This window comes from Lampetra fluviatilis, chromosome 4 (genome assembly GCF_964198595.1).
Source record: "Lampetra fluviatilis chromosome 4, kcLamFluv1.1, whole genome shotgun sequence".
Taxonomy (NCBI): domain Eukaryota; kingdom Metazoa; phylum Chordata; class Hyperoartia; order Petromyzontiformes; family Petromyzontidae; genus Lampetra; species Lampetra fluviatilis.
In genome coordinates, this window is record NC_136278.1 from 8,757,953 (window position 1) to 8,773,893 (window position 15,941).

The following is a 15,941-nucleotide window of genomic DNA, read 5'->3' on the forward strand; positions in this document are numbered from 1 at the left end:
ACCCAGAGTAATCCCAACAGATGCTTTTAAATACAGTAACCCCTTGGTGGTGTTCCAGGTGCTGACTGCAGAGCCCAGGGAAACAGCCATTTGATTTGTTATATATATATTTTTTTTCTGAGCACACGCTCCGGATTATTCAAATGCCGCACATGACTGTGGTGTGTGTGCACACACGCGCTCACCGGCTAAGAAATACGATGTTTTGCGCCACCGCCATGAGTGTGCTTGCGAGTTTGAGGATGTGAAAGTACCGTAAATAACACAGAGCAAAATCCGCTCCACTTTTACCATTAACTTTTCCTTGCAACAGAAAAGTATACAGTGTGCTAATGTTCTCGGGCAATGACCATTCTTCAAAATCCTTTGCCCGAAGAGATAGCTCACAGCATATGTGTTATGCTATAGGACAAACGTGTTAATCGTTCAGGCTGTGAGTTTTGTTCACGCTTGTCCACCACTGCAGGTGCAGTCAGTCCTGCAATGCCTTATTGAGTACGGTTCATGGTAGGGTCGTGGTGCCAGTGGTAACACATGTGCCTCACTGCATGACCAGTGTGGGTTCAATTTCTAACTAGGGCATCTTTCTGTGGGGAGTTTTATCTTCTCCCTCTGTTGATTTCCTCCTAGTTCTCTGGTTTCCTCCAATGGCAAAAACTAAAAAAAATGGTATTTGTTCAACATCACAATGTTGAAAAAATAACCACAAATTACTCAATTGTGAAAACGAAAAGCAGCAACATCGGCCTCATACTGCTAAAACTTGGCCAGGACCCGCCGGACAAAGAATGTTGAGACTCTGTGACGATTTCTTGGGGTGTAAATGTAGTGATAGTGGAAGAAGTAATTTAAAACGTAATTGTTTTATCTCTGTGCTCCCACGAGTGGCATCTTAATAACTGCGTAAGGTATCGAGGCATGGTCCAACCAAAATTGGTTTCCTTGTTTCCCCAGCGGATGCTCTTCGAACATGCGATAGTTAACCTCTGAGTTTCTAGGGTTACTCAATTCCCACAGCAGGGGCACAGGTGGTTATTTAAACAATAGAAAGTTGAAGTTTTTTTTCCCCTCTCGTCACTTTTTAGTGTCTCCATGAATGCGAATGCAAGTGCATATTATTTATGCATTAGGCATACACGCAGTTGTTCCCGTTTAGAACTGAGCTGAATATCTTCTTGTGACGGGAGACATCAGCCGGTGTATTTATTCGCGCGACATTCTGAAATACACTGTCGATAATGAACCAGTGGTGTTTAATGCCCTCACAAAAAGAGAGGCTTGATAACCAGATGATCCTTGATGCTCAAAATCTGGCCCCCTTTGATGGGAATGTGGAATGAGCAACATGGGTTGTTTGAGTTTGGAGATGCTGGACTATTGGGTAAGTTCCACATATTTTGTTCATACAAAATGATAAATATCTTGATACTGGTGAATAGCTGAAACTGCTTAAGCTGAGCTTTTAATGTTTTGCGTTTGCATTGTCCTTTTAGCGACCTGTGGTCAGCACTGGTGAGACAATGCCATATAAGTTGCTGTCTCTTGTGCAGGTCAATCAGTTTCAAGGACAGTGCATACATCATCAAAGCATATTTGTTTGAGTTTTTTTTTACCACAAGTATGTGTGTTTAATGCAGACACAATGCATTGTAATTGGTGTCTATTTGGTTTTTGAAAATCTTCACACCTGTATTTATGCCAGAAAGGGTAAATCCATTCTTTTAATCATTCAACATCACTGTGTTCCTTTACCAAAATGATAGAATTAGAAACATGTATTATAGACTAGCTTAAGTAACAAAAAAACTTGACCGGAGCCAAATGGTCACAGAACATGCAACAGCTACATTAAATGCGCTATTGCACAAACTCTCCAGTTTCCCTATTTGACAGGTTCCTATACCAATGTATGTTTATTGCGTAGACCGTCCTCTAATCCTTTCACATGTATTAAGGGATATGGAAAGGGATCAATATAGCCGAGAGCAGCAATTATTAGGGAATGAAACGATGGCAAATCTCGTGCGCTTGTACCAGCAGACATTGCAGTTTGGCTCAATTCAAATCGTCTCCTGCGCGTTCCCTCCTGGATGATGGAGCTAAGCCACATTTGCATGAACACTTTGAGATTAGTGATACATCACATTTGATTCACACTTTTGCCAGCACACCCTCAACAGGTACAAAATTTCGTACCGCGTAACTTTAACCTTTTTAAAGCCCGGCTTAAAAAAAAATATACAGTGGTACCTCGGTATACGTCGTTAATTCGTTCCAGAAGGTAGGGCTTATACCGAAAATGACGTACAGTATACCAAACGAATTTTTCCCATAAGAAATAAAGGGAAACGAAATAATCCGTTCCAGAGGAAAAGAAATGATATTTTATATGGCATATTATACATTAATGGGGTTGTATAAAATAATTTAGACACTACTTATTACTAAAATGCACTTATAAATTAAAATAAATGCATAAATAAATTAAAATAAATTGAAATAAAAATATAATTTAACATCACTTTACCTTGGTGAGAGGAGTTGATAGCAAGGGTTGTGCACTGAACGAGATCTACAGGCAGACTGAGGAGCGGCGCTTTGTTTCAGTTGTGAACGGGGTCTACGCGGGTACGCGGTGACTCATCCTGACCCATACAAGTTCTAGCAAGCGCGTCGTATCCCAAGCAAGACGTCGTATCCCAAGACATTTTCTCTCTCGTCAAAACACGACGTATACCAAATTCGACGTATTCCAAAGTGGTCGTATACCGAGATATGACTGTATGTACGGTAAGACCTCGCTACACGCATGCTCACACAATGCGTTTTCGCTTTTAACGCTGTTCTTCCATTAGGGGACACTTGGCGCAATGGTGAACGTGCACCGTTACAACGCGGTACGCGCACCGTTATATTGCGGTTTCCGAGTGGTCGACGACAAACTACTCCCTTGAGCTGTGTGACTGAGCGGAATGATGCAGTCATGTGGTGGCGGACCCTCACTTGTTAATCCCGCCATCTCACTGTGTGCGCGTAGTACATCGTATTTCGCCAAACTTTATCATTGCGTTAATTGTAGGGAAATTGTTTTCGCTGAAGGCGACAATTTTCAGAAGCACATCTACTGCGTTTAAACAAGGACTTGCTTTATTCTTTGAATTTAAATACAACTGGCAATTAAGCACACCATTGTCTTCTGACCCTACTGCAACCGAGTGTGAAGTGAGAGGTTAAAATTTATTTTATATTCTTGGTTCTTTCGGTAAAGTCGCGTAGAAAGGAAATATTAAAATAATAATAAAATATTATTTTCTTGCTACGTGACTTTACCGAAAGAACCAAGAATATGAATCCCTGCAGTCACGAAAGCTTTAAATCAAAATTAATTTCATGCTTGGTATTTGGCCGAGTTGAGCCTGGATCATGCCCGGACGGGGCACCCACATGGGCCCCACGCGCTGGTCATCAGAGGGCAGCGCACCAAAAGCGATTGTCATGATACACTTCTACGCTCCCGCATCTTCGCCGTCCTCCTTCAGCCCACACTGATCGGCCTGGCGAAGTGCTGTCAACTGACCCCCACGATCCGTACGGCGTGGAGTGGCCGTCATCCAGCAGTGGACGTAAATCAGGGGGGGCGACACCTATTACGGGAGTAGCTATGATTTGCAAGGTTACAAATCATTTGGCCCAGTCACTTCCAACCCCTTTCAGCCAATCGGCCAATCTTGCCTATTCCAGCTGCTTTCCAATTAGAGCTCTCACGCTCACCACCATTGCTCTCCGAAGCTCCACGTGTCGGTGTCGCACCTTTTTTTGTTTTAACGGAGCACATTTTGCGCGATGTTAAGTTTCCGTCGCGCTCGGCGATGCGTTCTGATCGTCACCGCGTGTGCCTTTTGTAGCGACAGCCCATTCCGGTGTAATACCGCGGCTATTTGGCTCTGATAGACGTGTCCCCCCCCCTCCCTGACTCAGCGTGGGAGATTTTAGCCCCAGCGAGCAGTTGGCAAGGGGACTTTTATTTTTTCTGGGCTTTTTTCCAAAGATGGTTATGACATGTGGGGCACACTGACCTAATCTAGGGGACGTTTTCTGGACATTTCTCTTGACATCGCCACAATTTAACAGATGGTTGATGCACTTGTTTGATAGGGTCTCCGCACCACCTTGACGGGGGGCACGAGTTTGCATTTTAATAGGCAGACGCTCTCGTTCGAAGCATTCACTTACTGGGTCTGTGATCTCCAGCAGCATATATTTTTTTAACAAGCCTAACTCTGCTCGTGAGATACAGAATACCTAAACCAGTCTTAGAGTTTGCTTGCTAAAGCAAAATGCTGCTGGTATAATATTCGTCTGGTAAGCCTATTTTTAGGCAGATGGACTGAAACATTTATTTTTATATTTCTGTGGCTAAATGGAAGGGATTTCCACAACAACAAATAGTCAGAATCATCAGAATCGGTATTTATCCTGGAGAAATCCGATGAGCTTTGATGATGATAATAACGAGTGTGCGTGTATGATGCACTCTGACTTGTGGGGGCCTGCTTGCATCCTCCCACCGTGGGGATGAGGGGAGGGGCAACTAAAGAAAACAAATTTCCTGGTTCTGTACTCTGGAGTATAAATTGTGTGCCTCATGCAACTATCCAAACAGCGTATATATATCATGTGCTCTTTAATCAGCAACCCCACCCGCCGGCTTTAAAACCGAGTGCGTGCCGTGCAGCAATGTGCCGAGAATAATACTGATTCGTTTTAGTTTAAGGATGTTTTTCAGTACGGCTCATCAGCAGAACGTTAAACCGTGAGCAAATATGCCAATGTAAGGCCAGCGCAATTATCAACTCGACGTGTTAAGGTCATTCCCTTCTGGTTTCTCGACGCCACTGTGCTCTGAATGGTAATCGGCCGCCGCTCGCCCACGCTGGAGACTTTCCTTGCTCTCACGAGTCGCGCATCTTTTCATGATTTTTCACACAGACGCTCCCTTAAAATGCTTAAAAGAAGAGGGAGGGGAATGAACATTAATACGCATAAAGCTAGGGGTGATTTAAACTTACGAAAAAATTGATTCCCGAAAATAGACTTTTTTTCAGATGGGTTTGTTCGCGCACAACGTTGTCGCCGATGCCTTCGGATCGTTCCTCGTCTCCTTCTCTCTCTCAGCTCTGTGCCGCGAAACATTGAGGCAGCGTTGCGCGCGCACTGCTCCAGCGAGACGTTCCACCCCCCCCCCCCCCTTTGTTTTAATGTCACATTGGCCGTTTTCCGAATTCTCAAGGTGAACATACCAATGAGCGCTTGCATTAGAGCATTAGATCGTTTTGCAACCAGAAAAAGGCCATTCATTCCTTCTGGGTCGTCCCTTTATGAGCGAGGCTCTTGCAGGCTGCTCGTCTTTAATGCCCAATAGACACAAGAAGCCTTACTGTTCCTCTGCCCGAGTGCGTTGGCCATATCCCCCAAGCAGCCTATTTACCAAGAACAAGTCCTACCGCTTTTTAAATGGTTCTTTTGATTGTCTTCCAGTTTTACTGAGCTGCCCCGACAGACTATTCCATTCATCCGGAAGCCTTTGAGCGAAAAAAAAGCAGAGCAAGCTTACTTAATGTACGCATGTTCGTACACAGCATCTAAACATGACCTCCACTGAAATGTTACCAATTGGGTGCGTATGAATTAAATGCTGTATTTTGCACGTCGCCGATTGATGTGCTGCATAGAGGCTGTGCAGTGACTCCGAGTCAAGGGCCGCTATGGCCAAGATCTGCCTGAATGTTGAACTAATACTCTTGGGCAGCAGCTGTGATAATTTCAAAATCAAAAGTCTTAAGTGCTCATACCAGCATTGGCCCAGGTCTCTTTTGCCAGGCCTGTTGCCTGTGGTGTCGCTGATTCCCCATTCCTATGGCAGTGACCAGTCCATTTAAATAATGGCTACTGCTGTTGGCCTCCCACCAAGTGAATGAGAGAATGTTTCAATCCCCGATAGGGGTTTGAACTAGGAACCTTCCGATAAGTGCCGTGGCATATTACCTCTCTGCTGACAATAGTAGCTATTATAAGCTGTCCTTTTGAACATGTTTTGCATGTCACGTGGCTTAGCCCTGCTTCAGTGATGTCACTTCTCACCTGCACTGTTTCCATCGAAAAAGAGCCCTCGCTCTTTTGGCATGTAATTGTGGTTTTATGATTTTTGCAGTGACACGCTGTGTTTAGGTTAGAAGGTTCTCTGGCTCGATAAAGGCCAATAAATAGCTGATCATGCAGGATGTCATGTGTTTTTTTATTTGAATTAGTAGAGGTGAAGGTTAGCATTGCAGTAAATGATGCAATGTCGGGCCTTTTTTAACACTTGCTGAGGTTGTAATTCTGCCCGTACACTAATATTTACGTAATAATAATGCTCTCTGTTTATCCAGGAAAGCCTCATTGACACTTGAGATTTGTATTCAGTGGGTTCTATACTGGGATGTGTGGCCAAAACAATGAGTGATGTGGGAGGAGATTGGAACACGCAGAGCAAACCCATACAGACGAGGTGATAAACACTTTAATGCTCCGTACAAATGGATTTAATAATTTTTTTGTTCTTCCATCTTCTAGTCACCTTGCATCCCGGGGCATTTTAGCATCGCGAATGTTTAGTTCAAATGTTTACAAGTGCTTAAACTGGGTGCTTATATTAGGTGGTTAAACACAACAAAATTTAATTGTCTGATACTATAGTTGGAAGAGGATTCCCACGATGACATTGACTCAGTCCATTCTTGTACAAGTTTTAAATGCTAGTTTAATTAATATAGTTAGCATATGGAAATATTTTTGTTTGTTTTTAATCTCATGTTCTACAACATTTAAAAAAATATATAGGTTTTAAAATGAGGACGACATGTTGCTAAAGTAGGCATTACGCATTTTGCGTGAATGTGCGTTTGCGAGACACGTGACTTGCTGTCGTCGTGTTGCCGCGTGACGCTCGCGAGGGCATCGCGCCGGCCCCGGCAAGGGCGCTCGCCGTTTCACCTTGGCTCATGTGCCCGCAAGATTTTGGACCAGCACGCAGCACAGACGGGCGGTAACGTTCCGCTGGAGAAACGCGCTCGCTCTCGTCGTGCGTCCGTGGGCAACGCTGCCATCACGCTTGCCTCTCTCTCTCGCGAGCGAGTGTGCGTGTGGAGGTGTGGGTATGCCCGCACCTGCGTGTACACGCTTGCCACCGTGCGTCTCCCATCCCAATGGCGCCTCTCGCCCATTGGCACGAGTGACCGACGGCTCTTCCGTTACCGGCCTCCGCCGCACTTGAGACATCTTTGAAGCGTTGTCCACGATGGATTGGGCCCCATTAAAATTGACGTAATAGCCACGACCTGACTTTACCCTTGCGCTCATGTGCATTTGCGCACGCGCTAGTGTGCGTGCTCCGTATTTTATGTGTGTTCCTTGTTTGTTTTTATGTCGGTAATTGGAATGACGGTGTGGTTTGAGACATGCGTGTGGTGTGTGTTTCTTGCGTGTCTGCCGACGCGCGTTGGTGGGTTATGTGCGCTCTCTGTGTGTTGTGCATGCACTTAGGGGGAGGGTGGCACGATGCTAAAGGCACTTGTACTGCAGGGCCGGCCACCTGAGTTCAATTTCATTGCACAGTGCTCTGAGCCCCGACAACCTGAGTGCGATTCCTGGTCACGGCCTACAGTAATGAAAGATATCTGATCTGGTTCTGTTCCCCTCACTTCACCAACCTGCACTGACCAGCATGGTGAAGTATGGCCATATATAACCCCTACATCCCACAAGGTTAAAGGGGTCCATCGTCAAACAGTGGATTGACAAGAGTGCTGTATAGACACACATGATTCAGGACACCCACTGAAGTTGAGCAGTGACCAATCTATGCCCAGAGCTCACACTTCGTAATACAGGTTTTTTGGGTTAGATCGCGTAAATATATAAATGTGTCGTTAAACCCACCACCGCCCGACACAGCCAATTAGTTAGCTTTATCACGTAAACAGAAAATGCCAATTCGGTACTAGTACAGCACACCGGTGTGTTGGAGAGCAAAGCCACAACATTTATAGTCCGAGTAAGACGTTTCGCCAGTAATTACAACTAGCTTCACTATTATGGATGATATTGGTCGCGAAAGCCTACGTGTTAAACTCACACTTCGATTTTAATGTTTCCATCAGCAGTGTGTCCCCCGAAGCTCTGCCCCCCCCCTGCGCAGGTTGCGTTTGCGCACGTGTGCACACGCGCGTGTGCGCCGTGTTAACGTTGGCGGTGTGCGCCGCGTGCCGTGCAGGAGCTGCTGGGTGTGCTTCGCGACGGACGAGGACGACCGCGCCGCCGAGTGGGTGCGGCCGTGCCGGTGCCGCGGCTCCACCAAGTGGGTGCACCAGACGTGCCTGCAGCGCTGGGTGGACGAGAAGCAGAAGGGCAACGGCACGGCGGTGGTGGCGTGCCCACAGTGCAACGCCGAGTACCTCATCATGTTCCCCAAGCACGGTAACGCCTGCCGCCAACGCAACCGCCACCACCGCTATGCTGTGGCGATGCACCTGCAGCGCTCCTCTTTTACCTTTCCCTTCCCGTGTGTCCCTTCTCACCTCCCTCCCCCACCCCCTACCCCACCCAAATCACGTTTAACCATCTTCCCGAATGTCCCTCGCATATGCACGGTGGGATGGCGGCTGCATTTAGACCCCCTGTGTGTGTGTGTGTGTCTGTGTTGAATTTGTTGTTGGCTTATGGCCCCCTCCCGCCGGTTGACCCCAGACCTGGCGATGTCACCGAGGCACGGGGGCCTGCGAGTCGTGACGCCGCTCGGCTCGCGCGGTCACGCGACCACATTGAAAAAGAGCACGTGGGCAACCTACAAATATACCACGGTTCGTTTAAACGTCGCAATCTACCCTCGTAGATTGGCGAACGTTTTTCCAGCGGGAGGTCACACATTATGTGGACACTTTAGAATATGTGCATGTGTGACCAGGCATGCTGGTTGGGGTCACCTCTGCCCATCATTCCTCCGGGGTAAATAAACTGAGCACCATTTTGTGTGGGAAGTCAACAGTGATTACACAATGCAATGCAGACGCCACTGCAAATAGCATTATATGCAGTGGCGTCTGCAGTTAATGTAACAAAGTTCAAGGGCAACCAGCGCCAAAGCAATTGTTTCCACATGATTACACTCGCCCCCGTCGTAGGAATGTGGAATATCCTCCGGCCTTCGGGCTGTAGACATCAGGATGCCCTTTGTTTTAACCACAAGCAGTTTCTACAATTATCCACGTACGTGTGCACGTCCTGCACGTAAGTATACACGGTGTGTGCGTGAATATGTTGTTATCCCTTGAAAAAAACCACACGGGTCATCGCCATGAAATGGTGCGGTCAAGGTAAGACACCACGAGCTGTTTCTCAGATCAACGATGCGGGTACACGTGAATTTAATGTCGGTAAATAAACATTCACATTGCAAAAATGTGACTCTAAATGCATCGCAACGATTACATATATTTGCATGGTTGTGTACGGCCCTTTGTCAATCCACTGCTGGACCAGTGATACCACTGGTCACTGTTGCTAGCTGTGCCAGGGCTCGTAGTGCAGTGTGCGAACCACTGTGCTCAGAATCTTTACAACTATTAAACACATAAAAAAAAAAATGTTTTACCAGGTAAGGCCCACTGAGCTATGTAGCTCCTTTTCAGAAGCGACCTGGCCACATATAGCTCAGCGAAGTGGCTTATCAAGTGGAAATTTATAGCAGCCAAAAACCAGTGGACCCAGAGAAACATCCACGCGACCATGGGGGGGAGAACATGCAAACTCCAAATATACAGGCGTCAGAGTCAGGATCGAACCCACGACCTCCTGCATACCAGGTGAGGTAGTTAACATCTCACCACCGTGGTGCCCCTTGCCATTTATCTCGTATCTCCACAAAAAAGGACCTGAAATTTCAAACGTTTTCAATATGGCTCTATACTATAGTAATAAATAATCAGTGTTTTTTCTTTGGTAAATATCTTTAAAATGACAAATTTCGGGTTCTTGAGGGTGGGTGGGGGTGGAAATCGCCTCCATTCCCCCCACCCCCCTGAATCCACCACTAATTGTGCCACTGCTCTATCTCGTGTACAAAATAGTCGTGTGTTTCGCATCTATTCGCTGGCCTGTTGTGCGGTCCGACTATAAACCTCTGTTTTAAGTGTGCTTTTAAAATTATTTTGCTCTTTTCGCAGACACTGCATGTACAATATACAGACACGAGAGTGTGACAGCTGGAAATGGCAAAACATAAATATAAAAAAAGCACGAAGGAAACCGAGCAAAATATTAGTAAAGGCAAAATGTTGGCATTTTACCACAGCAGACTTCCAAACAACCTGGGGCAGAAACAGTTGACACTTACAGCGCACTTTTTATATATATATGAAATCCACGATTTTTATATTAAACAAACATTGCAAATGTCTTGCCAGCAGTGTTTGTAAAATAAAGTCATATGTGCATTGTGGAGGATATTGTTTTGTCATGCGATTGAAAGGCCCAACAAGGTATGTTATTTCTAGATTTGAAGCTTTCGTGACTGCAAGGATTCATACTGTTAGGTTTTTCGGTAAAGTCACGTAGGTAAAAATTTGTTTTTATAACAAATAATAGAAATAGTAATAGAAATAAAATAATAAATCAGTAAATCTAGCTTTGACGGTGCCATCTGATGACGGAGACTTGTGTTGCCTCCGAAACGTCGTGATTTATTATTTTATTTCTATTTTTTTTTTTTACCTACGTGACTTTACCGAAAAACCTAAGAGTATAAGGTATGTTATCACGGACGACCCCAAGTGAATGCATCAAATGCAAAATTGCGTGATTGCTCTTGGCAGAGGCTGCTCATATGGGAAATGTTGCCGACTATTGGCGGCGCATTTCCAGTGCGGCAAGGGGGGGGGATGTCGGCGCCTGCTGCCGCGCAGTCGCATGAACGCACGACGGGCAGGAGGAGGACAAATGGCGCTAGTGTAGTGTCTTGCCCATCAGTAAATGAACGGGCGGATCCCTTACTGAATGAATAGACGTATGAATAAATCCTTGGTTTAAAAAAAAAAGAAATCGGCAAATGAATGAATGAAAGATGTCCTGCTCCGGTTTGGCGGCATATTGGCAGGCTCGGCATTATGAGGATTAGCGGAGCGTGACCCAAGCTAATTGTGGACATTGTCGGCACACAATACATCAGTGGTCGCATTAACATGGGCAGCATACTTAAGAGGTTTTCTTCCGCTGCCGAATGTATAGGAACTACTTGTAAATACATGTGCTGCACATTGTACAACCACAGTCCTCCCATTCACAAAATACGACGTTTGAAATATTACACACCAAAAAAAGACATTTACTTTGGTTAATTAATAACAATTTTTTTGCACATTTAAACTCTTCTGATTTAGAGTGTCTCCGTACACTTTTTACGTTCCATGCTGCCGTCACACAGATAACAACGTATGTGGTTCCACGTGCAACGCGAACGATGTGACGCCGGTCATTTTTTCCTTCTCGACCGAGGCACACCACACCTGCTCATCTATAACAAGCGACACATTATAAGCCGGGCGATGTACGTTACTCATCAAAGCCCGCCTGTGTAGTCAGGTTAATGAGATGCTGTGACCATCTGCAGCTCCTGCACGGAGCATCTGGTCGCTCGCTCTTTGTAAACAAGGTCACTCAAGGACGTGTGTGTGCCCACCATACCTGGAGTACGGACGATGGTCAAGTGTATTGTGCGGAAGCCCGTGCTTGCTATTTGTCTCCCAAGCACGTTTCTGTGCTGCGCGTGCGTGCGCATACGTGTGTGTGTGTGTACGTGTAGCGGTTAGCACGCGCTGCGCTACTAATCCGGGGACCCGAGTTAGATTCCCGCTCATGGCCATTGGCAGTGACAATTATCTGAACCGGTCCTGGGCCTCCCCTAGGTTTACTCAGCCTCAAATGAGTACCTGATGGGGTGTGTAAACCTTGCCACTGGGGAGACAAACGCGGCCAGGCATGGTGTTGGCCACCCACATCCTTGTGTGCTGTGCCGGTCTTTATAGGTACTCATACTTGTCAATCCCTTATCAGTGCCTACCTTATTACAGACAAATTCAGACCTTATTGGTCACCCCGTGCCCTTAGGAATCTAAAATGTTTATCCTACAAAGTTCCATCACAAGGGAGAAACACAAATAAATAGACAGAAAAATGTTGTTCAATTTCCCTGAACAAGAATACGGGTAAATTGTATGGGTTTACAGGTATGGGTACTCGCTGACAACACTTGCACCAAAAGTCGGTTACAGGCTATAAGGGCTGTGTGTGAGCACAAAATAATCAAATGCTCAAAATCAAGTGCTCAACAATATCAGCCACCTGGATTCAACGCCACGACTAGCCACGCACAAAGCAATAGCATTTGTGATCAGAACCACGGGTTTACTCAGCTTTAAAACAAGTACAGTACTTGGTGCGGTGCTTCATCATGAGCTCTGGGGAGACAAAGGTAGTTTTAGTTTTGACCACAGTACTCTCTTGTGTACAATATCAGCATTCATAGGCCCTCACTAACGGTGCTTCTCCCAGCAGTCTGTACACCACTCGACCGGCTCTCTGCGTATTGGGAGCAATGGTGTACCGGTAAGGCAATTACATAGGCAACCCAGTGACTCCGGTGCAATTCCTGGTCATGCACTTAAGTGGAAATTGGTGTCTGTACTTGGCATGGGTCTTCTCAAAGGTTACACAGCCTAAAAATGATTACCCAGTTCAGTGTGTCAACATGGGCGCTCGGGGAGACAAGGGCAGCGGCGCGTGACGTTGACCCCGCCAACCCCTCGAGTAGGCACACTGCCCTTAATAGATACTCGCTAACAGCAGCAGCTGCACCGGTCTGATCGGGCTATAACAGGCACCCTTGGTGTATGTGTTCACACGTGCACGATATGCCGTAGGTTTGTAACGTGTATCATCCACTGCATGTGTTGAAGACGAAATTAAAGATGTAACTAATGGCGTCATTATAGACATCAGCAACGACATACTTTTGGCTTTTAATGAAAACAATGTTGGCTTGGACAGGACATCTAATTAGAAAGGATGTTGGCTATTGGTCGAGACTAACGATGGAATGGCAGGCAAGGGAAGCAGCGTGGCCGGCATAACTTTCACCGTGGAAATGGAGCGTGATACATCAGCAGGTTCTCGGTGGAGTTTTACATCACAGGCTCTTGAGAGATGGCGATGGCTTGGGGGAGGCATGCATCCAGCAGTGGATTGATCACGGCAGATGGCGATTTGTATTATATTTTGTTATTAAACAATCTTGAGTGGGCTTGCGTGTGTTGTACCGTAATTAAGCAAACGGGCGGTATAGGCACAATGCTGTGAACGATGGCTTAGTTTTGGTTAATCAGCATTTTGTCAGGCCCGCCCTTAGCAGGATTGAGTGCTGGGAGACATGGGGGGGATGGATTTTTACTGCCCTTCTCGCGTGTTCGCTTTAGTTATTGCGCATTCTCGCCGAATGCCACTGCACAAGATCGGTGAGCAGCTTACATCTCTCCTTGCATCTCCTCGATGCCGTTCTCATCCCCACCCCCCCCCCCCCAGATTCTAATCCCCAACCATTAAGATGCGCTGACGCCGCCGCGCAGAACACCAGCGTGGATCACTCTACCCACCGCCGACCTTTACACTGAAAGCCCACCGCGGGGTTAACCCCTTCGCGTGGCAGCTGATTAATGTTTCCAGCATGCGCGCGTGATGTTCTTCTGTTCACCGCAACGGTGAACAACACGTGATTGGGCACACCACGTGCTAGGCCCGTCGTTGATTGACTCCGCATTAAAAGTGTCTCTTTCTAAACGAGAAATCACTAGGTTTGTTTTTAACTTGCAAAGTATTTAAATTTGAGTCGATGGACAATTCACTTTGTTCCTGTGATCAAGGTAGCATCGATATTTACTCCATGATATTAGTCATCCAGCAGTAGAACTGGCAACACAGCAGCTAGCCGATCGATAGGTTGTGTGTGATGGAGTAAAGTGTGCTGACTCCCACCTCTTCCAAGATGTCTGGCCAGGGTGGAAGAGGTTCTCTCGGCCCTCTTATACCTGTGGCGGTTTGAGCTGCTTGTTGTACGGTGCATTGTATGAATTCAACATGTGAGTGGTAATGGGAATTCTGCATTGTTGGTAGGTAGCCAGTGATTATCCCAGGTTAATCTTAATTGCGTGTTTGCTGGTTGACGCACTTATTTCACATTGAGCATGGCCCTGAGTGAGGTCTCGGCAGAAAAGCATGCATGCACAGTCTCGTCAAGGCCCGCACAACTTGTCACTTGTTTAACCAATCCACTGATTCCTGACATAAATACGATGCCAATACGTTTGCATAAAACCACATTGGCATAGGCAGTTGGGTGACTCAGAGGGCCATAATGCCAGCAACGGAGCGAACAATTTTATGCATGCTGCTGAGATCGTGGGTTCAAATCAAGGTCTTGTTCTTCTTCAAAGCCAACAGCTCTGTTATTGAAAGGGGTTGGTTCCGTGTACTTCCATTCTGTGTCCCTCTTCTATCTTCACATCCACGATCTGCATGTCTCATTCTACCATATCCATTCATCTCACCTTCAGTCTCCCTACCTGGGTTCCAATAAGGCAGTCACCCTTAGTTAAACCAGTTTTGTTCATACGGTGGTCACCGACATGCTCCGGTTAAAGTACTAATGAACTACGTCCCTGTGTCGAGCACCCAGCGTTACTAGAATTTGATTTAATTCATGATTACGTACGCGCAGAGTCTCTATAATCTAGTTTTCCCCAGGAGCACAGGTTTGATAGTCCCAAACCAATAAACTGCTGAAAAATAAAATCCTCATCGAGATTTTTTTTCCCCCTTAATGCGGCCGAGCTCAAAATCGTAAGTAGCAACCGTTACATAACTGGCATGCGATGAGCGCTTTATAGAGCGTGAAGTGATGCCATTGTTGGGTAAGAGAGGCCCATTGAAGTGACTTCAGAAGCATTTCTGTGGCGTCATCTCCAGGGGCCCTTCCTTTGACGCGATGTAAACTATTTATCTTTTCTTTTACCAGGTAAGGCCCACTGAGCTATATCGCTTTTTTTTTGTATGTATGTTGAACTTTTTTCACACCATACGTAGCCAACCGCGCTAATCGGAGGTGCGGTTCAGAAGCGACGTGTCCGTACATGACAGCTCAACGAAGTGGCTTTTGTGGAAGTTTATAGCTGCCAAATACTCTGAACGCGTGATGTTGATTCTAAATGTGGAAGGAAAAACTGGAGGACCCGGAGAAAAATCCAAGCAAAGATGGGAAGAACATGCAAATATGCAGGTGTCAGGGTCAGACATCAAACCCCACAACCTCCTGTATACTATACTCAGTGGTGAGGCAATGAACATCTCGCCACCATGGCGCTCCGATGTGAGGCTGTGCTGACTCAAGACACCAACAGCAGGGCTCCTTTGCGTCATTACATGCGTCCGGTGGCACATTTGGGATGTGATTTGTGAGATTATAGGAAAACATGGGTGGTGGCCTACTTTACAGGATCTGCATTTGAGATGATAACAGTTTGCCCACATGTTATTTGAGACAACTTGGATGCATCGCCCATACTAAGTTACCAACTAATTCTATCAATCAGCATTTCATCTCATAGGCCTTATATCACGACTGTCTGCCGTAATTCCCTTATGTCTTTTGCTAAGTATTAAAAAACAGCTGACAGCCTGTATAAATTAATTACAGTGCGCTATATGAAGAGCACTGGTAGAACTTATGAATATTTCATGTAACGTGCGTTGTCGCTAGATAATGATAAAGGCGTTGACATCAGCATATATTTATTCTT

General features: G+C 46.0%; 1 protein-coding gene across 1 annotated transcript in view; it reads left to right on the forward strand.

The window, feature by feature from the left end:
* MARCHF5 (membrane associated ring-CH-type finger 5) overlaps positions 1-15,941 on the forward strand; it is a 191,849-nt gene that overhangs the window by 60,169 nt on the left and 115,739 nt on the right. The window contains exon 2 of the mRNA XM_078855518.1: positions 8,315-8,517. Within this exon, the coding sequence (XP_078711644.1) occupies positions 8,315-8,517 (203 nt within the window). The remainder of the gene's footprint in view (positions 1-8,314; positions 8,518-15,941) is intronic.